Source organism: Rhinichthys klamathensis, unplaced genomic scaffold (assembly GCF_029890125.1).
Source record: "Rhinichthys klamathensis goyatoka isolate OS25496 unplaced genomic scaffold, OSU_Roscu_1.1 h1tg000467l_1, whole genome shotgun sequence".
Lineage (NCBI taxonomy): Eukaryota > Metazoa > Chordata > Actinopteri > Cypriniformes > Leuciscidae > Rhinichthys > Rhinichthys klamathensis.
In genome coordinates, this window is record NW_026606956.1 from 477540 (window position 1) to 502165 (window position 24626).

A 24626-nucleotide genomic window follows, 5' to 3' on the forward strand; every position below is an offset into this window, starting at 1 on the left:
GCTCGAGCACACGTCATAAAACAAAGCCAGCGTAAGCCGTTATGAATAACGATTTGTTTACAAATCAAGAAACGTGTCAGACCGGCATGTTTTAGTCACATTTTAAAATTAAATAAAAAATATGGAATTATCGACGATATGAAAATGCTTCAGATGTAATGCTCGTGGAATTATTTATTTTACATAAATGTCAGCCGTTTAAAACACACACACACACACACACACACACAAAACACTTGTTGCGCTTCTGCAAAAATACATTTTTGGACATATTGAATTCATGGGCATATTAGAATAATAATGAGTAATAAACGAGTCCGTAAATAGTAAAGTTATGTTTTATAGCTTAACGTTTTGCTTTACAGTAGCCTAGTTTCTTTTCCAAAATGAAGTTGTCTTTTTTCCCCTTCACATTGCTGTTAACGTCAAAAACACTATGTGGAGGTTGATGGTTCTATTTAGAACGCTCAAACTGCACGACTTCATCCATGTTAATGCTAATTAAAAGATGAAGATGAATTGAAATGAGAACATATTTATATTCTTTATAGAAAGAAGAATAGTCTCAGATAGACTAAAGACATATATATGTTTTGTTTTGGTAGCACTACACTATTCTCGTGTATTTACATGTTGTTTTGCTTTTATTCGCCTCGTGGCTAAACGTTCCACTCCAGCGCGAGACAGCAGCCTCTCTCGCGCGCTCCCTCACCAATTTACAAGCCATCATGAATATTAACCAGATCGAAACTGAAGTTTTGCCCTGTCTGCGACCAAGACCCGACTCAAAGCTTCGGCTATTTCCCAGAGACCCAAACCGGCATCCAGAAAATTCACTCTTAAGGCTAGGATTTTACTAAGCTCACCATTTGTGATTCCTCTACTTTTGTTACTTGTTTGCAAAACTGCAGGCTACACGTTGAAGGTATCGGAGATATATAAAAAAGGAACTATTAGAACATTCAAAATACAAATATGTGCTTTACACGCCTAAAAATAAAGGTTCTTCAAGCTTTCAGGAATATTTTCTCTGGGTTTTTGAGCTAGCTATATGGTTGTTTGATATTTTAACAGTTCTTGACTTTTGTTAGGCTCTTCAGATGAGTGTGCATGTTTTTGGGTTCTACTAGAAAAGTAGCCTATCTTTTTAAATGAACATTAAAAAAGTTCTCCTATAACATCCCTTTTTAAAATAATTACAAAAACATGTGTGTAACATGGATTCTGTTATGTGAATTGTTACCCAGTACTCATATTTTGATTGTGATTTTCAGCCCCCCACTTTAAAATGATGGACTACTCTTACGACGAAGACTTAGACGAAATGTGTCCAGTGTGTGGAGACAAGGTGTCCGGATATCACTACGGGTTACTGACCTGTGAGAGCTGTAAGGTGCGTAACATCAGCTGTTTTTAACTTCTCAACTGGTGGGTCGTCGTGTTTCTAAAAATTTTCCATTTTTAGAACAGCAAAATGAATTGCTTTGTGTGTTTTTAAACGAGAGAAGAAAACGCTTTCCATATCTTTTGTTGTTGACCTCAAAGGCCACTCAAGTGGTATTTTGAAGCATATTCATCTGTTGACAATTGGTAAAATGTTAAAATTTTTTGCAAAAATTGTCCTTGAAAACCATAATATTAATGAATTAGCTTGATTTTAGGGACATATTTATATAAATATATGTACAGCATATACATATTGTAATGGTTTGGGTTGCCACTTGATGTCCAAAAACCAGTACAACTGATCTAATGTGCTCCTGTTATTCATTTTTTAAACCAAGTTTGTAAAAATCCTGTTTTTTTTTTATTGAAACCCAATTAATGGACTTTTCAGAGTTATTTATTGGCATTATATAGGATGTTGTTATGCAGGCTGCATATTGAGTAAACAAAGTTTTTTTGTTTTGTTTTTTTCAATGTGCAGCTGAAATCTGATGGTGTGTTTCCTGACACCGTCAGGGGTTTTGTAGTTCAGACACACATTAGAGTTTATAAACCAAATGGACATTTAGCAAAATCCAGAGTCTTTGACACACACACACACACACACACACACACGCACACACAAGGTTGTATATGGTCGCTTTTTCTCTGTACTCTTAAAAAATAAAGGTTCCAAAAGTGGATTTCACAGCAATGCCATAGAAGAACCATTTTTGGTTTTCCAAAGAGCCTTTTAACTTTTTTTTTTTATGGCTAACTAAGCCAATTTTTAAAGTAGTGTAAATATCATTTTAATATAGAGAACCTTTTTCCACTTTGAAGAACCTTTTGTGGGATAGAATGTTAAATGTTCTTCATGGAACGTCAATAAAGAACCTTTATTTTTAAGAGTGAAGCACAACATGAGAAAATGATTTGCCACTTAAAACCATCTTCTTGAGTTTTGACAAAGATGATATTATCATTTAAAAGAATTTAAACATAATTGAAAATTCCGTTTATGATTTGAATATGCTATATTTAATATGTTTCTTACATATTTCATTTCAAGTTTGACTTGTTTTATTGATAGTCTACATTCAAGGTTAAGCACTTTATGTTACAGCCATGTGTGTGTGTGTGTGTGTGTGTGTGTGTGTGTGTGTGTGTTATTTGAGTTCTGGCCAGTATTGATCCTTTTAGTTTTAAATGGGCCGGTCTCCCTACGGTGTTGATCAAGAATAAGTTAATGCCGTTCCTCGTTTGATTCTCTCCTGCCCTGAAAATGAATTCAGAACAGTTGCAGATGGAATCTTGTAATCCTACGGCTGTAAATTATGGATAAATTTATCGGATTTTTTTTTTTTTTTTCAGTTTCTTTTTTGCTTCTGCAGTATGTATAATAGGATCAACAGGAATTTATTTTGTAGACATTTTGATGTTTGCAAGCCCCTGATTGGATGTTCAAATGAAAATATATGCTTTAAAGAACATAATTAGTCAAACGTAAAAAACGCTACCAAATCTGAGTTTCCTTTCGCACTGAAAGATCTTGTTTTCTTCTAGCTTTTATGGCTTGCTTCTCTGGTCATAATTACTCCAAGAGGAGCTCAAGGAGAGACGTAAAATATGTATTAGTATGTCACAATGCTAAATGCGGGTGAAGGGGATCTTTATATTAGCCAGGATATCAAGCGGGTCACCTAAAGTATTTTGTAGACTCTATGGTCGGCATTTCACATTTCTCAATCTGTTTCTATCCAGCCTCAGCCTGTATTTCTGTTTGTTCATGTCAAGTGTGTGTGTGGGTGCACATGTCAGTTTTTGTGTGGGTGTGTGTGTGTTTGTGTTTATCCAAGTGAGCATCGACTGCTGAGGGAGCGTTTCTCTGCCCGTGGCTCTACTTTTATACGTGTCTACTTGTGTGGCAGTGTGTAACACCTCTTTTTTTTCTGTGTGAATGGAATTTTTTTTCCATACGTGTGTGTGGGTTGTCTGTGGCTGAATAGCACATTAACAAACACCGGAGGTCAGAAGTTTGACATCTTCATTCACCTCACTCTGCAGGGCTTCTTCAAGCGCACGGTGCAGAACAACAAGCGCTACACATGTATAGAGAACCAGAGCTGTCAAATAGACAAGACCCAACGGAAACGCTGCCCCTACTGTCGCTTCCAGAAGTGCCTCACTGTCGGCATGAAACTGGAGGGTAAGAAGTCTTTTTAGTTCATCCATGCATTTCTTCCTCTAACTGAACACAGCTTTAGCTCTTTAAAGAGCATTTCTGGCATCATTTACTCACCCGCAAACCCGTAGGATGTTCTTTCTTCTCTGGAACACAAAAGGAAGGATGTTCTCACTGCTCTTTTCCATAAAGAAAATGATATGACCAATAAGGTATAACAATTTTTTTTTTACATTACTTTATCTCATCAAAATAAGTTATGCGATTTTCATGATTCAACTCATTTGTTTTTAGTCAGTTTAATGTAATTTAAGTTGAATTGACTTAAATAGGCAAGTTGATTGTACTTAAAAAAATTAAGGCAGTAATTTATCATTTTTTTTTACAAAAAAAAGTGGTACATATGAATTGTGCACTATATGCCAAGTCTTCGTACAGGAATAGACTAAAATATAAGTCATTATTCACTTTTTGGAGCTTGACAGCTTTGGTCCGCACTTTCATTGTGTGGAAAAGAGCAGCGTGAACATTCTGCTAAACATCTACTTTTGTGTCCACCTGAAGAAAGAATGTCAAACAGGTTGGAAATAACACAAAACCAACTACCATCTAAGAGTTCTAAATGCTTAACTACACGATTCCTTCTTCTTAGTATGTAGATGTACGACTGTTAATTGTTTAACTGCTGGAGGGCAGAATTTCTAGCAGTGTCGTTTTGTTGCTAGCTGGCTTTGATTTGCTACCGCATGCTACCAACAGGATACGAGGCCCTCCAGCGCCCTGTCAGACCCGTCCAAAGAGATGAGCGCTCGCTAATACTCCCCACAGGCTTCTTCTGATAGCTCGTTCTCCTAAGGAAAGCTGCAGAGATGGAAAATGTTAACCAAAATGCTGTTTTGAATACAAACCGCAGCAGTAAGTTTCATGCATATCGCTTGAAAACAGAACTACTGCTAAAGGAATTATACTTATTAGTATAAAAACTTTGTGATGCACTGATGGCAACTTTAATTACATTTTATTTCAAATGTAATAATTTAAAGTTGTTTATAATATTTCAAAAAATACAATCGATTAGTAACAATAAAAATAATAATCATATATGCCATTATTCAGGGGCCCCAGGCCCCATGAATTTTAGTGATGGACCTGCAATCCATGATTTATGACATCATTTAGTCACGAAATTGATCATGTACTGTATGACATAATTAAAAAAAATATATATATATTTTATATATGAAAGCTGAGCCCCCCGACTAATAGGTAAGCTATACATTGTTATCATTATTATATATATATATATATATATATATATATTAATTTAAACAACTTCAAATTGCAATCAATTTTATGACAAAATGATTCATTAGTGATGGACCTGCGATCCATGACTTATGACATAATTTTGTCATAAAATGAATGGCATTTTTTAAAGAATTGATGGATATTTTTAAGAATAATAAAGTAGTTTACCTATAAGTTGGGGATCCTGCACACCATGAATTTTGTAGTGATGGACGTACCGGAAATAAATGCTTCAGTTTAAATCTTCCTTTATGTATTATCTGAAGCTTTCAGCAAACAGATTTGAGTGCACTACTCGCCATAATTGTGCAAGTAGCAAAACAAAACATTCATATCAGTGTGACACAGACAAGTGGCCTTCCATGTCTCCATGGAAGCTCCATTATCAATACAGATAAGAAAAGGCTGCTGTTTTAAAGTTCTCAAAAAAGCACGGGAGAGCGTGTTATGTCTTCCTAGGAAGGCCTGTAATTATATTCCTTTATATATTTGTGGCTCAGTTTCAGATTAAGAAAGAGAATCCAATCTTTTTGACCATCATATAATCAGTATCGAGTTGAGGAAGTGAAAAGAAATCTACATAGCCTTGCCTGTGCGCTTATTCATTCCATTCGAGCCCAATGTTGTGCACAGTGGAGCGTAAAATAGTTTAGATTTCATCAAGCGTCTGTTATCCATATTAAGGACCTTGATGAATCTGACAATCTGGCACGGCTTTACTGTGAATATTTACTCCACGCTTTCCATTGCGCACTTTGTCATTTTTTGGGACTGATACTCGTTTGCCATCTCCAGCCTCTGGTGGTGGCGGCAGCAAGCTGTCCCATTACTTATGCATAGGTATCATAGCTATTCATGTGTGCGCATGGAACGACGTACCTTTAGAGTAGAGCTCCGGCGGACATGACAAACTGTGTGTCAGGAGCCGGCCAGGGGAGGCATTCATATGCCTGTGATAGGACAGGGATTCTCGCCCAAGCAACGCTTAATATTCCTGTATATTAAACACACATAAATCAGACAATAAGCAGCGCTCAAATCTGCCCAGACGGGCCCCCGTCTACAGAGACGCAAAACACGCACAAACAAACAACATCTATGGACTGCCAATTCAAGTAAATTAGATCAGGCAACTGCTTTTATTACCAAGGCAATTGCTTTCCGCAAGCCATTTGAATAAGTCACAAATTTGCTTTATAACTCATGTGTACACACAGACTTGCTCGATACAGGCTACAAACACATACAGAATAGATATACAAACTCACACAGTTTACATAAAAGAAACAGAATTTCTATTTCTGTGTTCGAAATAGAATACTAGCCTACTACATACTGAATACTGAACAATGTATACTATCATTTTTAAAAATCATAGTATAGGTGCATTATTTACGCAATAAATTATTGTTCCAAAAAGTAGTATGCTATCTCATCATGTATAATGTTGAAAATAAATATTTATTGAGCATTAGATCTAATTTTTTGTATGCATTTTTGGAATCCCAATTAAATTCACAATAAAAGACTGTTTTTTTAAATTGGTGCTGATATTGTTTTAGGTTCATTTATCACACTGTTGCTGAATTCAGAACCTCATACTAGTATACTACTCATAGTACCACATCTTTCTGTGGCACAAATAGTAAGAGTAGTATGCAAGTATGCGGTTCTGAATCAGCCTAGGAATTGAAGGTCAAGATGAACGCATTGCATTGTAAGATATAAAGCATGCTATTCCGTGTAGTGTGCTTTTTGTGTAAATGTAGTAGGCCGTTCTTTGCACAAAGTATATACTACAACAATGGTAAGAGTGGTAAGGTAGTATGCTATTTCGAATATAGCCAGAAACACAGAATGTCATTATACGCATACAGAAAATTGTCCATAGTACAAGTATGTATACTATATACTGCAATAATGGTACAAGTAGTATGCTAGTTCAAACACAGAAGATCATCCATTCTACGCATAAAGAAAATGTGCATACTGTGCATAGTATACATACTACTGCAGCATTATTAGTAATATGGTAGTAGTATGCTATTTTCAATATAACTAGAAATGCACACGCAAAGCAAATGTATTATTTTATTGAAAATGTGCATACTGTGCATAGTATACATACTAAATACTGCAGCAATAGTAGTGTAGTACTATTATGAATACAGTCAGAAACACACATAAATCTTCTTGTCTTATGCCAAAAAATCAGTATGACATGCATGTAAATAACCTTGTTTAATTAGACGCTGTGAGAAAAAATCTTATTAGAAGACAAAAAGGAAGAGGGGGATGGTGTCAGACAGAGTGTGTAAGCGTGCATGTGCATGGGGGGGGGGGGGGGGGGGCATGCATTCATGATCTGAGTCGTAGGTCTAATTGTGATTTCCCATAAGGGCCGACTATTAGTTTCCAGATCATTAATTACCCTGTTGCTCGGGAATCATTAATAGTTAAACTTACCACAGTTTTTCTGATTGGATACATTTTTAACAACCACATTAAGGCCAAAAAATCAGCACCCCCACCCAAAAAAAAGAAAAATCTCCCACCAAGTTGCCCAGGAATAATTCTCGGATGTTACTAGAGCTGTCAGCGGGATCGCTCTGGCAACACTTTGCCTCCCCTCTATCACCAGATCAATCAGATCACACACATAGTGACAACCACACACACACAAACACTCACCGCTGTGACAAGGACCATTAAAATCACTCCCAAGGCAGCTGTTGGACGGGGGGTTTTCTTTTAATTGTTTTCTTTTTTTTAAGATCCACCGTTCGTGAGATACTACGGCCTAACGAGCGCGTTCACGCTGGTCAAGTCGCACACGCGTCTACAAACGCATGCTCTCCACATATGCTGTGTGTTTAACACCCTGCTGGATCCTCCAGCCATCCACCTGCCTACAACGTGGAGCATAAAAGAGGAATAATTAAGCATAAATAATTAACATGGGACCCAGCAGACGAAAGTGGAGTCTACTGCCCTGTGGCGGGGATCAGAGTCACTTCCGGGCAAAAGGCGCTCTTCTTCATTTATTTGCCATAATGATGATCTCGTCCGCTTGACTTTGTCTCGCTTCAGTTTACTATTGAATCATTAGCACCGTTTCTCTCTAAATTGTGTCCTCTGGCTCGATTATGCTGATTTCGCTCTAGGTCTGGCTTTGAAAAAACGGGTCAATTCACAATTCAAATTCACACATGAAATTTACACCGATTGCTTGTTGCAAATAAGCAACTGCCCTAAAAGTGTGTGGCCAGTTCAATGGCTTCTCTGCTGTGGTATAGATCAATTGATACTGCGTACTAATACTTCTCTATTTTAATTGTTTGAAGGTGGAGTGTATAACTTTTTTGATGTTAAAATATATTTGTATTTGTATATTTGTCGGTTACTCCCTTGAAATGTCTGTCTGTCTATCTATCTGTCTGTCTATCTGTCTGTCTGTCTGTCTATCTATCTATCTATCTATCTATCTATCTATCTATCTATCTATCTATCTATCCATCCATCTATCTATCTATCGTTCTATCTATAGGTCTATCTATCGTTCTATCGTTGTATCTATTGTTCTATTGTTATATCAAGGCTTTGTCAAGCTGACATTCAAACTGCTTTTTTAGATAAACATTTTAGTTAATAGTTATTTACATGATTTTCTATTACAAATTATTTAGCTTGCTGACATTTAAATTTTAATTCCATCCTGTTTACTACCTCAATTCAAATTCAGCTGAAATATAGGACTTGAACGCGGTTTCTGAATGACGTCATTACTTCTGCAATTCCGTTTGTCGGCACTAGTGGATTTTTAGAATTCTTTAGAATTCTAAAAATGACAATTCTGTGATTTTCTAATGAATTAATACCCATCTCATGTTGTGTTTTACCTTTTATAAGCTGTGAGGGCCGATCGAATGAGAGGAGGTCGCAACAAGTTTGGCCCCATGTACAAACGAGACCGGGCACTCAAGCAACAGAAGAAAGCCTTGATCCGGGCCAATGGACTCAAGCTGGAGGCCATGACGCAAGCCATGCAAACCGTCCCAGCGGACCTCACCATTACCTCTGCCATTCAGAACATCCATTCGGCCTCCAAGGGGCTTCCACTGAGCCACCATCACCACCACCACCACCATCACCACCACCATAGCTCCACAAGCGCAGGCCTGCCACCTGCAGACTTTGACCGCAGCCCCTTCGTCACCTCGCCAGTCAGCATGGCCATGCCGCCGCACCCTGGAGGACTGCAGGGCTACCAGCCATACGGCCACTTCCAGAGCCGCACCATCAAGTCAGAGTACCCCGACCCCTACACAAGCTCGCCGGAGTCTCTCATGGGCTATCCGTACGTAGAAGCCTACACGGGCGGATCGCCGCCCAGCTTTCCTCACCTGGTGGTGGAGCTCCTCAAGTGCGAGCCGGACGAGCCCCAGGTGCAAACCAAGATCCTAGCATACCTGCAGCAGGAGCAGGCCAGCCGAAGCAAGCACGAGAAACTCAACACTTTCGGCCTCATGTGCAAGATGGCCGACCAGACACTGTTCTCCATCGTAGAATGGGCCAGGAGCAGCATCTTCTTCCGGGAACTGAAGGTAAGTGATGCTTTTGTTCATCTGAAAAGATAGTAAAGTGTGGTGGTTGTAAACTTCAAGTGATCTAAAAGCATTTTACATAGCGTTGTGAATCAGCATGGATGTCTGTTGACCTAAAATTCAGGACAAATCTGGGAAAATACCAGAATTAAGTTGTTCAATTTTAGTAACAATATAAGGACTGTTCACTAGCCTGACGTCGTCATACTCAGATTCTAGTCAGAATGTGAGTCTGATACTGCTCCATTGGGCTGTGATTATGGGGCGTGTTTCAACCGAACCAGGAAAAAAATGCCTCTACACTCAATTGGATTCGACCGAATCCCGTAGGAAGGACGGCAAAAACATCTTTCCGATCGACAAATGCCTTGATCGCGGTTCTCTGTTCCTCTTTTAAAATGAATGCGCTGTCTAGATCTTCTATAACAGACGCGATGGCTGAATCTACACATCTAAATTCTCCAGCGGCAGCCGTTCTTTGTCGTAAACGAATTCAACCCAAGCGCTCTTTGGTGACGTGGATGATTACGTTACTGTTGATCAGCTGTCCATCAGCGTATAAAGCCCGCCCTGACAATTTGATTGGTCTGAACAGCTTTGGTTCGGGCATACTTGCTTCACAACGGATCAAGTCCAGACCGAACTTCCCATCCTCAAATGTTGTGGGCGGGACTAAGTTCGGCTGGCATCCAGGCCAACTGTTCACACCAAGGGGAATAACTATGACGAAAACAATAAATATAAAGTTTTAGTAATCACTCTAATTCTATGGGAACTATAACAGTAACGACACAGAGGAACGATATCGTTGGAATCACTTTCAGAACGTTCTTTCCAGCTGATGAATGATTAAGAAAATTGACAGCCAATCAGAATCTGATTTGAAAATCTGATTTGAAATCTGAAGGACACGACGCCGCAACGCAATAAAGGGTATCTTTTCCATCTTAATCAGAGTTTTTGTCCTAACCAGTCGCGATGGCAATATGCAACGATTCTATTTTAGAAACGGCTTCTTTTTCTGCGACAACAACATACAAAGTATGACAATGATAATCTCAGGCACTGGTTATGTGCTTTATTTAATGTTAAAAGCATCTAATGTGCGTTTGAATATCATTTTGCATGACCTTTATAACCATACTAAAAGCGACAATGGATAATTCAGATCTTTAAAAAAAATTAAGGATTATTCAATGTATCAACTCAATGTGAACAAAAAGCTGTATTCTATGACAGTCTTTCAGTCACTCGGTATGTATTTTTTAATAATGTTAAAATTGTGTAATAGCTATTTACAGACTTGATTATGTACTTATCCATTGCAGTGGCGCTTACAGAGAGACTCCGCCCACACACTCTTCTGATTGGCTGTGATTTTTGATTGATATTGTCACGTTGCGTAAGGTGTGAACAAACAAATTTGCTTGTCTCTGGAATCTTATCGCATCTCGTCTGGTTAGGGCACGTGTTAGAAGATTATCATGTTTTTGATTAATCTTACGGTATAAAGCATTCATTTTTCTCAACACTACAGTGCACTAGTTGAAGTATTAATATGAATGAGACAAATGTTCCCCTTTGATGGGACAGCTAATTAGTTTTCCATAAATAATGTCTCAAGGCTATTTGTGAGGACTTTTTTGGGATGGCCTGAAAAATACATAGTGTATTTGTGTTAGTATTTCGAATGATGTATTGACACACTGATCTATAATTGACGATTTACTACACCAGCTGAAGAGGCCACTCTGGTGCCATTCATTTTTTATTTTCACTTGTTTTAACCTTTTTTCTCTATACACATCTGCCTGACAGAAATATTGATGGAATTGAGAAGACTGTGAGGGTTTTAGTAACTCGTGCATGTCTGCCTTTGTGAAAGATTTTGCTCGTGAGCATGCTGTATTTTATCCGCCCGTGACATGTTTTGATATGCCACTGGGAAATCTGACAGCACCCAATTCAAATCATTCATTTTGTGCTCGTACAGCTACAGGCACCTTATTGTTTTCCTCTCATTACATTCAACAGCTCATGAGATGGACTAGAATGCATTTATACTGAGGATTGACCATGACTACATTTGAAATATGTAGTAAATTCTGACGTTGTTGCGATACTGTCAAAATAACGTACTAAAATACTCACATTTTTAGTATTGGGGTGAATATCAACTTTAAATGTTTTGATATCAGGATATTCAGTGCCATTGACGTCTTCATTAGCTCCTCTTGGGATTTTACAGCAATCGTTGGTGGCTAAAAAAAAGAAGAAATAAAAATATGACAGCTGATCATGTGAATATAAATACTGTCATTGTACATTTCAGAGAACAATAACATTTTTGCTGTTTTCACACTAACAAATTTGTTTTCATCAATCTTTATCCACCAATTCACCATCAATCAGATGTTACATTTTCTTTAAACTCTTAGATTTAGATATAAAACAGTTTTTCCCCCAACATAATTAAATTAATCAGTTTTCAAAGCCGAATGTTACGCTCTTCCCTGTGCTATTACCTATAGAGCTTTATTATCCATTCTCGCGCTCTTTAGCTCAAGCATTGTATTCCCACTTTAGCGTGGATTAGCATTTGTGTGTGGCTAATTGCTGTCTGTATCATTTACCTTTAATTGTGTTTGCACTTCACCTTTCGCCGCGGTGGAGTAGCCTCCCCTTGATGTTATGACTACTTTCTCGCCCTGGCTAATTGTTTTGCACAATAGATGTTAAAAGAGACAAGGGCGTAGCTGTCGAATTTGACATTAGCAGTCGTAGTGTGGCGGTGAAGTTGTAATTAGCGCAGCTCTCATGTGCCCTCGCTAAATCATATGCTGGAGCGCTAACGGAAAAACCACAAACAAAAAAAAGGTAGCACTAGAAAGTCTGAACCCACTCCTGACTCTAATTAGTGAACACTTGTACAGCTATTGTTACCCACGGAGCTTTGTGATGCTGATCGAGGTTTATCCCACATAACGTTGTGGTTTTAACAAGCTTCATATCTATCGAGAGCTCAAATAAAGCTGGAAAATTAAGGCAAGAGATATATATTCAGATTTAATGGCATGGAAATGGAGTAAATGGATGCTGTGAAAAGCCTCCCCTCACATTATATTTCCTAGAATGTGAATTTAGTGAGTTGTGGATTTCTCCAAAGGTGCTACAGATCAACATGCAAATAAGTGAAATCTACACTTTCAATTTCACAAGCATTAGCAATGCTACGCTAACAGTTTAGTGTGGTTATACAGCGGCACCTGTGTAAACAATTGCTGCTAGCATATGCTAGCATGTTCGTTGCACAAACACACTCACACACCAGCTCATAGCTCATATATGTGTAGTACATTACCCAACAACACCACAGACATCAATAAATGCTTTATCTACAAGATTAATAGATAAAAAAAGATGTTTTGGGAATATTCTGTGAGTTAGTTAATGACAGAGGTGTAGTGGGTAGCATATAATAAACACAGGAAATACAAGTGAATATAAGGCTTGTCTGGGAGGGTGGTGAGTCGGCTATAAATATATCTACATTTACTGCCCTATTATTAGCCTCATAAGAACAAAAGAATTTCTCCCGTAATACAGCCTGGTGTGAAACGTCTGCCAAGTGTTTAAAGATTTAGTTTCCATAAGTTAGACTTGGTTACAGCTCTCATAAATATTTGGTCATGATGGGATCTCTGAAGAGAGCTCACTATTGTCTTCAGACACATGAAAAAAAAAAAAAAATGAGAGGAACATTCCGATAGCCATTTCTCACACTTGGGCGACAGTGAATCTGTAAAATTTAGGAGAAGAGGAAGAGGTGAAAAATTAGCTTAGCTACCAACCGACCACAGATATTTTTCAAACTTTTTAAAGAGACTTTTAACCCTGTAAAAGCCTGACATATGAAATAAACAGTCCGGAAGATATTTTTTGTTTTACTTTATTAAACTATGAGTATCATATTTGATACATCAAACTTTTCCCCCTTATATACAGTAGTATGATATAGGAGTAAAAAATATATAATTTTTTTTCAATTACACATGAAGTTTATTTACTTAATAATTTTAAGGCGGGTTTCCTCACTTTTTTAAGTTAAGTCAACTGAGGAAATAAGATAAAATTCTGATAGCTTGTAATGTAAATCAGTAAAATCTTACAGTTTAACATGCATACAATACATATAAATATCAGTTGTCACTAATATGTCTTAGTTAGATGATATTTAAATGATTCGTTTTTTTATTAAAGCTCTATAGTTTTTATTGTGGGGGCAAAACATATAATGCAATTCAATACAATGATGATTGAGAGATGGGACGTTCCTCAAAAGCCTGAAGTATCATTTTTTTATATTCACATTTTAACATGATTTTTCTCTATATATATATATATATATATATATATATATATATATATATATATATATATATATATATATATATATATATATATATATATATAAAAAATACATATAGATAGTCAAGTACACCTAAGTTGTTTCAGTCCAGTAAGTGTTTATTTTGAAATATTACTAGCAATATACTATACAGTATATTCTTACTTGTTAAAAATCTGTGAAGATTTCACACCAAAAAGACGTGTACCCTGACCTGAAGGTGGACGTTTTTAGAATTGTATCAAAAGGACTTTTAATCAAATGACAGAAGGCTTGTCGTAGATTGTGTACAACAGGTTTTTCAGCAAAGTTTTGATCAAGTTTAAAGGCCTTATCATTTTGAGTACAGTAGGCTTTATAGGGTTAATGAGCAAAATGGCAAGTGAAACTACACACAGTAAAAAATGATATGATCAATAAGTTGACAACATGTGCTTTTACGTTCTTTTTTTTACAAGTTGTACAAGATTCAACTCATTTTTAAGTCAGTTTAATGCAATTTAAGTTGATATTACCTAAACATCCAAGTTGATTGTATTTAAAAATTTAAGGTAGCAATTTTTTTGACAGTGTACATCAAAAAGGCCTCCCAGATAGCTCGCTAAAGAAAGCAATGTTGTACATAAACTAATTGTTCTTTGTGTGTTATGAAAATGCTGTTTTATGTGTGTGTTTGAAGGTGCGTGCCAGCAGCATCCCTGTTGTCTGGCTGGTTTGTCATGTAAGGGTGGGAGTCATGTTTAGGGGGTTGGGGGGGAAACAGATGCAAGCTTCCCAGTGTTTGCATTGACAATATGAGCTGGTATGAAGCCGGTGTGCGTGCTTGTCCTCCCCTGGCTCTGTCCTTAGCTGCCCGGCCCATAACGTGGAGAGTGATTCACATCCATAGAGAGATCACCCTTTCATTGTGGACGGCGGGCTATTGTTTGACGGATAGGATGCGTGCACTTAGCTTTTCCTCAGCACACAATAGCATTAAAACGCACAGATTCACCGCAGGCTTAATCGTTCTTGTGAGGATTCCGCGTAATTCGTGCGTCTTACACAATGTAAACTTAATCACCGCTGATACTGTGCCACAAAGCGACCCCAAATGGACTGAACTTAAATTTAGTCCTGCGAGCTGATAAAAGTCAACCGTGCAAAACTTACAATACCCTGACATGTGGCGCCAATATTTATTTTTATTCTTTCACGGCTGCTCAGGGACACTTTTTTCTCTCTCTCTCGCTCTCTCTCTCTCTTTCTCTCTCTACAGTGAATTGAATGACAATACCAGGCCTGCCATTAAGTAAAGCAGCACTGTATTAGGGCCTTGTTCTCCAGCCTGCACCCAGCCGTGAGGCTCGTGCTTATTGAAAAAGCAGCTGTGAGGGGAGAGAGGACAGGAGATAGGGGACGTTCTCTCACTTTCAGTGTTATAGTGTCTAGATCACTGAAGCTATGTTCAACTGCACTGGGCATTTTATACATTTTTACACTGTAAAAAATGTTGCTGCCTTAAATTTTTCAAATTAAAGTTAGTCATTTCAACTTAAATTACATTAAACTGACTTAAAACACGAGTTGAATCTTGTATAACTTATACAAATGCTATATAATACATTATATTATGCAGATAATGTTATTTGTATAATTTTATAAAATTATTTTAAGCTTCTAAACTTCATAGTAAAACGGATTTAAATATGTTTTTTCCCCGCAGGTATTCCATGCTTTCAGGAAAAATTCCCATATTGTGTCTATAGCACTTAATATATTCTGCTGATTTAAATGTATCATTATACAGTGGCCTCAAAAAGTTTTTGGGCAAGTAAGTCACTCTCAAAAATTTTTCTGAATTTCATTGTATTCGGTAATAGAATGAAAATGCAAACAGATTGTGAAATGTTTTGCTTGAAAACTGTATTCTCTCTCTTTTTATTTCAAATAAATGCCACTTGGTTTGATCTTTTATTTGATCAAAAGTGAAAGCAAAGACATTTATAATGTTACAAAATATTATTTCAAATAATGCTGTTTTTTTTTACTGTCTATTCACCAAAGAATCCTAAAAAAACTGCATCACAAAACTGCAAATCAGCATATTAGAATGATTTCCGAAGGATCGTGTGACACTAAATATGTTAAAATTACTGTTTTACTGTATTTTTGATCAAATAAATGCTACCTTGGTGAACATAAGACTTCTTTGAAAAAAATCATGTAAGTGACACTGCATATTAACATATAATGCTGTATTAATTTTTATATTGACTGCGAGAGGATTATTTTCACCGTCCATTAACATTTTCATGCTATGCAACACTTTTTCACATTCATTTTCTTGTTTTGGTAATCCGCCAGTCGACATTTCAGAGGTTCAGGCCAGAGACTGTAATTTCCGAGGCCGTTGTATATCTGCAGAAATTAATAAGGCGTTGCGGTCGTGATCTGTGAACTTGTGCACGATTTATACCCTCCACCCCAGCTTCATCTCCACATATACTACCCAGACCGGCCACGGCGCCTCCTGCCCTCCCCGTGACTCGCAGACGGGCCTGAGGTCAAGCCAGCGAGTGTCCTGACAAACAGCCTCGGTCGCGAACGCACCGCCGGAGATTTGTAACCGTGTCCCTGGTCCGCCGGATTTGAATTATTCCGCTTTACATCGGCGTGTGGCGTGCGGGGTTATTGTCGTGAGGGGGGAGGGCCTGGGACGCACAGGGGGGCTGAACAAGCCCCAGAAGCGGCACCAAGGGCAGGGGTGCGTGGTGAAGGACAGGGGGGGGGGGGAACAGGTGGGAGGTTAATGGCCCCTGGACCGGATCCACCAGCCGCTCAGACTTGATATATGGGCTTTGGGCCTGGTGCAGGCGTAGGCTTTCAAAGATATATTATTTCATTTGAGAAGCAGCATTCTCGTCCCTGCATTTGTCCACTGATAGATGATATCCCGTGGCTGGGCAGCAGCCACAATTGGAGATAGCGTGTGAGTTTTCGTAAGGCTCGTTCTTGTACATATTTTCCCTCTCTCAAATTCTCCTGTCTCTCCGCTCGGCTGTGGGCAGGTCTTTTGGCAGGCTGCGTTTATTTTTTCCTAAGCCTGCTATTTCAGTGGTAACAATATCTGTTTGATCAGAAGAGATGGGCAGCTGGAGAACGTCCACAAAGGCCTTTTTTCATTCATAAATAATGCACAAATAGACAAAAACTCCATGTCTTGTCATGAATTCTGGAAGAATGCGGTGTTTTGGCACTTCATAAATATTGTAGCGGCGAAGTTGAGGTTTTTGCCCCCTGAAGATAGATACCAGAAAATTTTATAATAACATGGACGCACGAGGTGGATCACGGGGGTTGTTAGCGGAGAGAAGATGAGCGTAAACATTTATTAATTTATACGCAGTCACGAATCATTACAAAGGTTATATTTACAAGATCATTATTTGCTTTCATCAATCAGTTGTTTTGCACATTTGTCCGATTCGCTTGGTTTTAGCCAAGAAGCGCTCACTTAGACAGCAAGAGAATCTTAGTGACATTCGAAGCGGCCAATCAATATGGAAGCCCATTCCTGCCTGAGTCAAAGAATAAAAAGCTAACGTCACTATATTTTGCAACTTTTAAACTTTTTCTCCATTTGTTTAATTATTTTGAAGCAAAAACAGACTTGTAATGAAAATAGCATCCAAAAGTACTGATTATTTCTCGTAAATCTCACTAGCGCTCAAAAATTTGGGGTGAGGAATTTTTTTTTTTTTTTTAAGAAAATTAATACTTTTATTCAGCAAGGATGCTGTGACAGTAAAGACATTTATAATGTTGCAAAAGATTTCTATTTCAAATAAATGCTGTTCTTTTGAACTTTCCATTCATCAAAAAACCCTAAAAAAATGCATCACAGTTTCCACATAAAGCAGCACAACTGTTTTCAACATTGATAATAATCAGAAATGTTTCTTGAGTGCCAAATAATCATATTGGTATGATTTCTGAAGGGTCATGTGACACTGAAGACTGGAGTGATGATGCTGAAAATACAGCTTTGGCATCACAGGAATTAATCACATTTAAAATATATCCAAATAGAAACAGTTATTTTAAATTGTAATAATATTTCACAATATTTCTGTTATTACTATATATAGACGATGACTTATCAAAAATCTTATCGACCCCAAAATGTTGACCGGCTTACTCAAAAATGGCCTAAAACAAGAATATCATGATTTTACACGACAAATCTCGCAATCCCAGTGACTAGTTCTCCCTCAAAAGTGCTCAATGTAGCAGCCTGGTACCTTGTAAACACGACTCTGGTTCCTGGAGGACTGATAAATGTGAATCCTGACTCCCAGAAGTCAGCCAATCAGATCGGAGCTCTTAAAACAGCATTCACAGCTCTCTTTCACGGGGCATTGCATATGGTGCTTCCTATATGGCAGCTGAGGTCAGCTTCGCTTTTTCTTTCTCCCTGAAAAATGCTTCTTGCACCCTCAAGGCCTAACCGGGCAAAGGAAGGAAGTGCGTAGACTTGTTAAAAGGAGAGATTTAGGGTTCGAACTCCCCTCAGGGCCTGTGGGAGACTCCTGGGAAGGGTTTGGAGCGGTCGGAGAAGAGTCTGTTCATCCACTTGTTGCTTTGATGAAGGATAAAAGCCTGTCATGAACTTCTAGGTCCTGCCCAGGAGCTGATGGACTCGTACCGCTGCTTCCATTCCTTCTGCTGAGCTCTGAAATGGGGGGAAAAAAAAGGAGAATATAGAAATATGTTTACTTTTCTTCATCTTCAGAGTGGCTTTGGTTTTTGTAAGCACTTTGCACTCCAGAAAGGGACAAATGTTTGATATTATCTTGTGGCGATTAAGGTAAAAGCCTTTTTTATTGGTCACACTGGATGCTTGTTAAAACCAGGATGTAGAGTGAAGCCCCAAAACACCCCAATCAGACCGAGCCGACAGAAGACAAACTGCTCCGAAGAGGCTGATTTAAGCTAACAAATCAACTCAATCAACATTTTCACCCCTTATGTACTAGTCGAAAAGTAAAAACGCCTGCGCATTTGCCCTTATAGTTGCTTTATATCAAAATAGCATCTTGTACAAGAACCTTAATATCAGCCTTGCTTTTAAATGGCACGAGATCAGCATTCATGAGATGTTTCTTTAAAACATGCTTAGATTTATCTCTATTTATCATTGTATAGTACTGGAAATGCCATAAAACAACCATCAAAAAAGAAATAAATAAAATAATATATTTACATTTATTATATAAAATATGTGAAATTATATTATTAATATTGCTATATATTATATTTTCTATTTTATTATATGATACTATTATATTGCTTAGTCTTAATGCTGTAGATGTAAATGCATACAAGGTAAAAAAATACACACACATATATATAATTTATAGATGTTATATTTATATGTTAATATTTTTTTTAAACAATATATATAATGAAAAATGAAGTGACATGTTTGTGTTTTGCTTTATATAGCGCAAATATATATATATATATATATATATATATAATAAAAAATAAAATAAATGTATATACAGTATGTTTGTGTTTTGCTTTGTATAGTGCAAATATATATACTTTATAAATAAAATAAAACAAAATATTTTCTATTACTTTTATTTAAAGCTGTGCAAAGATTAATTGCGATTAATCGCATCCAAAATAAAAGTTTGTGTTTACATAATATATGTGTGTGTGCTGTGTTTAATTATTTTGTATATATAAATACATATGCATGCATGTATATATTTAAGAATTATTTGCACGTAAATACTGTATATGTATAAATACATAATCTATATTATATATAAATATTTTATATATGAATAACACATTTTCTTAAATATATACATGCATGTGTGTGTATTTATATATACAAAATAATTATACACAACACACACAAATATATTATGTAAACACAAACTTTTATTTTGGATGCGATTAATCGCAATTAATCTTTGCACAGCCCTATACTTTTTATTAATTTAAACTTTTTTGTGTTGAGTTTTCTTGTAGTTTTAATGCTATGTTCATGTAACTCATTCAATTAAAGTTCATGACGTGAAACTGTCCAAATGTCACTCACGGTTTAGCCTCTTCCCCTCTATTATCATTCTCTTCAGCCATGTATATCTCACACTTGTAAATTAAATTTGCACAGCAGCTGTAATTTTGCACCTGTTTTACGTAATGGGTTGGAAACGAATCCATAAAACGCAAGCGCCAACTGAACGTGTAAACTTTTACGTGCCCTCTACAAAAGAGCATTTGTTGAATTCGGCCAGATCTGCTGTTGTCCCGTCCTTCAGTGTTTAATTAACTTGTCGTAATCAGCGCATGCAGGCGTGAGGTTTCTAGTGTCCGCTCTCAGCCTTACTCTGTCAGCAGTTGTCTATGACATCTATTTTTGCTTCTTATTTACAGCTGTCTATTCCGGACGCGCTGAAAGGTCCCAAAGACAATAGATAAGGACTGCGGTCAGAAAGACAGGGAGCGCGCGGGGCTAGGCTTACACTTATATTTAACTGCACTGTGTGAATGGATTTGCTCCTGATGAATGGCATGTGCAATTCAGACGTTATACGCAGTTGAGGAGAAATGTTCACCAAGGCGTCAAGAGAAAGACAAAGCCACCTGTTCATTAAAGCGACTTATATCTTTTATTTCGGCCTCACAGTGTAGGTTCAGTCTGAGACATTGGCACCGGCTGGCACTTTTAAACGTTTCCAAACACATTACATCAATGAGCGTAACTTGCAGAATAGTTTTCGTAATTACACTCTTTCTTTATCCTGATTCCCTGATGAAGATGAAAGGAAGGTTTCACGATTTCTGAACTACGGGAGAGGAAAAACTTTCAAATTCGCGCCAGGCGAACAGTCAAGTAACCGACGTGTTGACAGCAGTTTTAAAACTGAGCATTGCATTACAATGGTGCAATGCCAAAAATGGAAAATCGCACTATAGGGACGTAATAGTTAAGACAGTAATGCTTCTCTCAGATTGAGTGAGCAGGCATTCGAATTCTTTCTATACCTGTTTGCAAGGCTCAATAAAGGAGGGTGGTCTGCAGCTGCAAGTGTGAGACATTTTGGCATGAGACCCATCTGGTGTTATCCATATATGTCACACATTACAAAGTTTTGGCTCAAAATCAAGTCATAATAATTCAATGATCTGAAAAAAAAAAGGCTATACTTGCTATGGAAAAATGACAAAAGAAAATAAGTTTATATAGTATATATATATATATTGTAAAAATATATGATCAATAAGTTATGACAACATATGTTTTTTTGTTTTTACACTGCTTTAACTCATCAAAATAAGTTAAACAATTTAAACTTTTTTGAATAAGTTATACAAGATTCAACTTATTTTTTAAGTCATTTTAATGTAATTTAAGTTGAAATGACTTAAACATCCAAGTTGATAGAACTTAAAAATTTAAGGTAGATATATATACTGTATATCAAAATTAATTATGTATCAAAAAGAGAATAAATACAATTATCTATTATATGTAAACACTGTTTATTGAATACATTCATTTATATATTTGCTACGGAAACATGGTGATGGAAAAAATATGAGATAGGAAAAAAATATTTCAATCTTTTTGCGTTCACTTGCTGAACGCAAGGATGAAAACATTTTGTGAGCGAACGCGAAAGCATTGACCGATAATTATTCCTCCCATCTCATATTTTTTTACTTCCCCATGTCCATTTAGGGCCTCCGTAATATATAAAATATATATAAAATAAATAAATAAAAACATTTAACACAGTCTCATCCCAAGAAGTCATATAACTGACGTCTTGGGACGTCTTTTGACCATACGTCAATATCCGCCTTTTTAGGGTACCCTTAAACGTCGGTTAGATGACGATCCTGGGACGTCATACAACTGACGCTTTACCTTTAACGTCAGTTAGGTGACGGGGTAGGTTTAGGGGTAGGTTTAGGTCTGGGGTAGAGTTAGGATCCGATAATGTCATCTAACCGACGTTTAAGGGTACCCTAAAAAGGCGGATCTTGACGTATGGTCAAAAGACGTCCCAAGACGTCAGTTATATGACGTCTTGGGATGAGACTGCGCTGAAACATTAGAACAATACCACTTACTTAATCCAATTGCATGCAAATGAAATGCATTGATACATAACTATTTCGAAATAGGGCGTAAAATGAAGGAAATGCCTGAATGTCAATTCACATTGAGAGGTCAACTCTTGTTTTCTGCCTCAATAAGAGCAGATGATGTGGAGGCAGTTACTAATGGCGATGCGTTAGTACAAGAACAGACAGACGCATAAAGCCACTCTGGTAGGCGACTGCATCTCCCAGCTAAATAATAAAGGAGCCCCGGCCTACCTGGACCCATTTCCCAACAGAGCCAATCAAGAGTCATTTCCTGTTGTCTGTCAGCGTGTCACACAAAAGCCATAAATATTGACAGCCGTCGCCAATAAAGACACCCATAAATCGCAGAATTGAGGGGAAAATACGGCACGGGGGGAAATAAAATCAAATAAAAATACGGCGATCATTCTAAACGCGAGACACCGTGTGTGAATATGTGTGTGCGCGCAGCGTGCAGATTGAGAAGCTCGATCGATTCCGGCTCGACGTGGCGTGCACAACTCATTGTGGATTTGGAGAGCATTATTTTCTCACTGACTCGTGGAAGGGGGGGTTGGGGTAAAGGAGCGTAGTGTGTGGTACTTCAGAGAGCCTCCCATGACTGCATGTATATTAGGAGTCTAATGTTCAGCTGAATAATTGATCAGGGCGGCTGTGTTTTTTTGATAATTAGTTGATAGCTTCTTAGCTTTAAGCCTTCGGATCCATTGGAAGAGACTTGTTTTGTTTTTTATTCACTTGGTGAATTATTTGAAACAACTGCCCAGGTGGACTTAAAGTGTACTGATAAATGGCCTAAGGTTTGAAAAAAAAGTTTTTTTTTGTTTTCGTTCGTTCTCATAACCTAATTTCATCCTTTCATTCTCTCTGGATTGTGCTGTTGCTCAAGAGACTTATTAGAGTTTTGCAAAGCATGCCGACCACAAAAAGACTAGAGTTTTATTGAATATCACTTCATTAATGAAAGGCTGCCAGTTTACTGCTCATGAATTGATCAAATTAATTAGTCTTTAATCATAGCGTCTAAAGGTAACAGAAAACCCTGTAGGAAAGTACAGTAACGTATAAATATGCACTTTGCAGTTCTTTATCAATTACTACAATGTTCTAGCCAAGCATGTGGCAGCAGATTGCTTTATATTGATGAAGACCAGACTGGAAGAACCTGTTTCAGTTTCATTCTGAAAAGATACACACCAAGTGTCCTTGAAGTTGAATCTGACTGCTGGCAGCTGAACACAGCACAGCAGGTGTAGGTTTATTTCTTTTTAAATCCCAGCAATAGTAGAGCCTAGTATACACCTGTATAAATATACGTTTCGGCCACTGCAAAGCCGATATCGGTTAAGCACTAATTAGAAGAAGCATTTATAGTCTCATTCATCTCAGTGATGTCCTGTGATGTTCGATGCCCCACTAAACCCTGCCGAATGCCGACGTGTGTTGTTTTTATTGTGGGGCTCTGATCAAACTCTGGGTGTTTCACAGGTCAGGAGTCACACTCGGGAGAGCGTTAATGCGGTCACCGTGGGAACTGATCAATCTCTATTCCTCATCGCGATCGATCAAACACCCCTCCTCCAACCCCATCATCAGCCAGTCACTCCGTAGAGTTGCTTGCTGTCCACTTGCTAGCCTTGGACGTGTCCCAAACCTGCTCACCTGCACACTAACACATGAATTATGAGCATCTGTTTATCCCCCCCTCGCAGAGACACTCCATGAGTAAAAATACCATGAGGTCTTCTCAAATATAGCTTCTACGAGGAATGCAAATGTTTTCCCAAAGATATCTCAATTTACATTGCTGTCAGGCATACGGTGAAAGCCTACATAATCTATGCGTCCCATGGACTCAACATCACTGGGACAAGATTACAGCATGGATAGTTAGCATTGCTGAGAGCCGGTTTCTGCGTCCAGCCTTTCTTATACTACAGTAACACACCCCACGCAACACATCGAAATATTTGGAGGTCGCGGGTATAAATTACATGTTTGAAAACCACTGCGATTAGCCATTTTGTATTCATATGTCTCTATTCAGTTTACTTACCCTCGTGTCATTCCAAGCCCGTGCGATTTTCTTTCTCCTGTTGAACACACAAAAAAGACATTTTCAAGAATGCTGTTGTCCATAATGAAAGCATTGTTTGGCCAGGGTCCAAAAAAGTGGTCCATACGGCTATAGCACTATATTACAAGTCTTCTGAAGTCATACGATAGATTTTCTTGTAAGGAACACACCGAAAATAAAAATTTTATTCAGAAACTTGGGATTTTTAGAACTATTAAAGCATTTTTTACGTCCATGTTGACGATATGCTTTCATTTGATGGAAAAGAGCTGCTTTTCAAAACATCTTTTGTGTTCCTCAGAAGACATACAGCATGAGTACATTATGATAAAATTTTCGATTTTAGGTAAACTGTGTCTTAAAAACTCCTAATCACTGAGCTCTATCCCATATGGAGTAATGTCGGACTCTAAAATAAGCCAGGAGAGAGAGCGAGATGCCAGGCAGCTCCCTCAGAGGAGC

The 24626-nt window shown here is 37.7% G+C and overlaps 1 protein-coding gene across 2 annotated transcripts in view; it reads left to right on the top strand.

Moving 5' to 3' along the window:
• nr5a2 (nuclear receptor subfamily 5, group A, member 2) overlaps positions 1-24626 on the top strand; it is a 54684-nt gene that overhangs the window by 2752 nt on the left and 27306 nt on the right. For both annotated transcript variants that reach the window (XM_056236823.1, XM_056236822.1), the window contains exons 2-4: positions 1275-1393; positions 3493-3634; positions 8828-9522. In XM_056236823.1, the coding sequence (XP_056092798.1) occupies positions 1275-1393; positions 3493-3634; positions 8828-9522 (956 nt within the window). The remainder of the gene's footprint in view (positions 1-1274; positions 1394-3492; positions 3635-8827; positions 9523-24626) is intronic.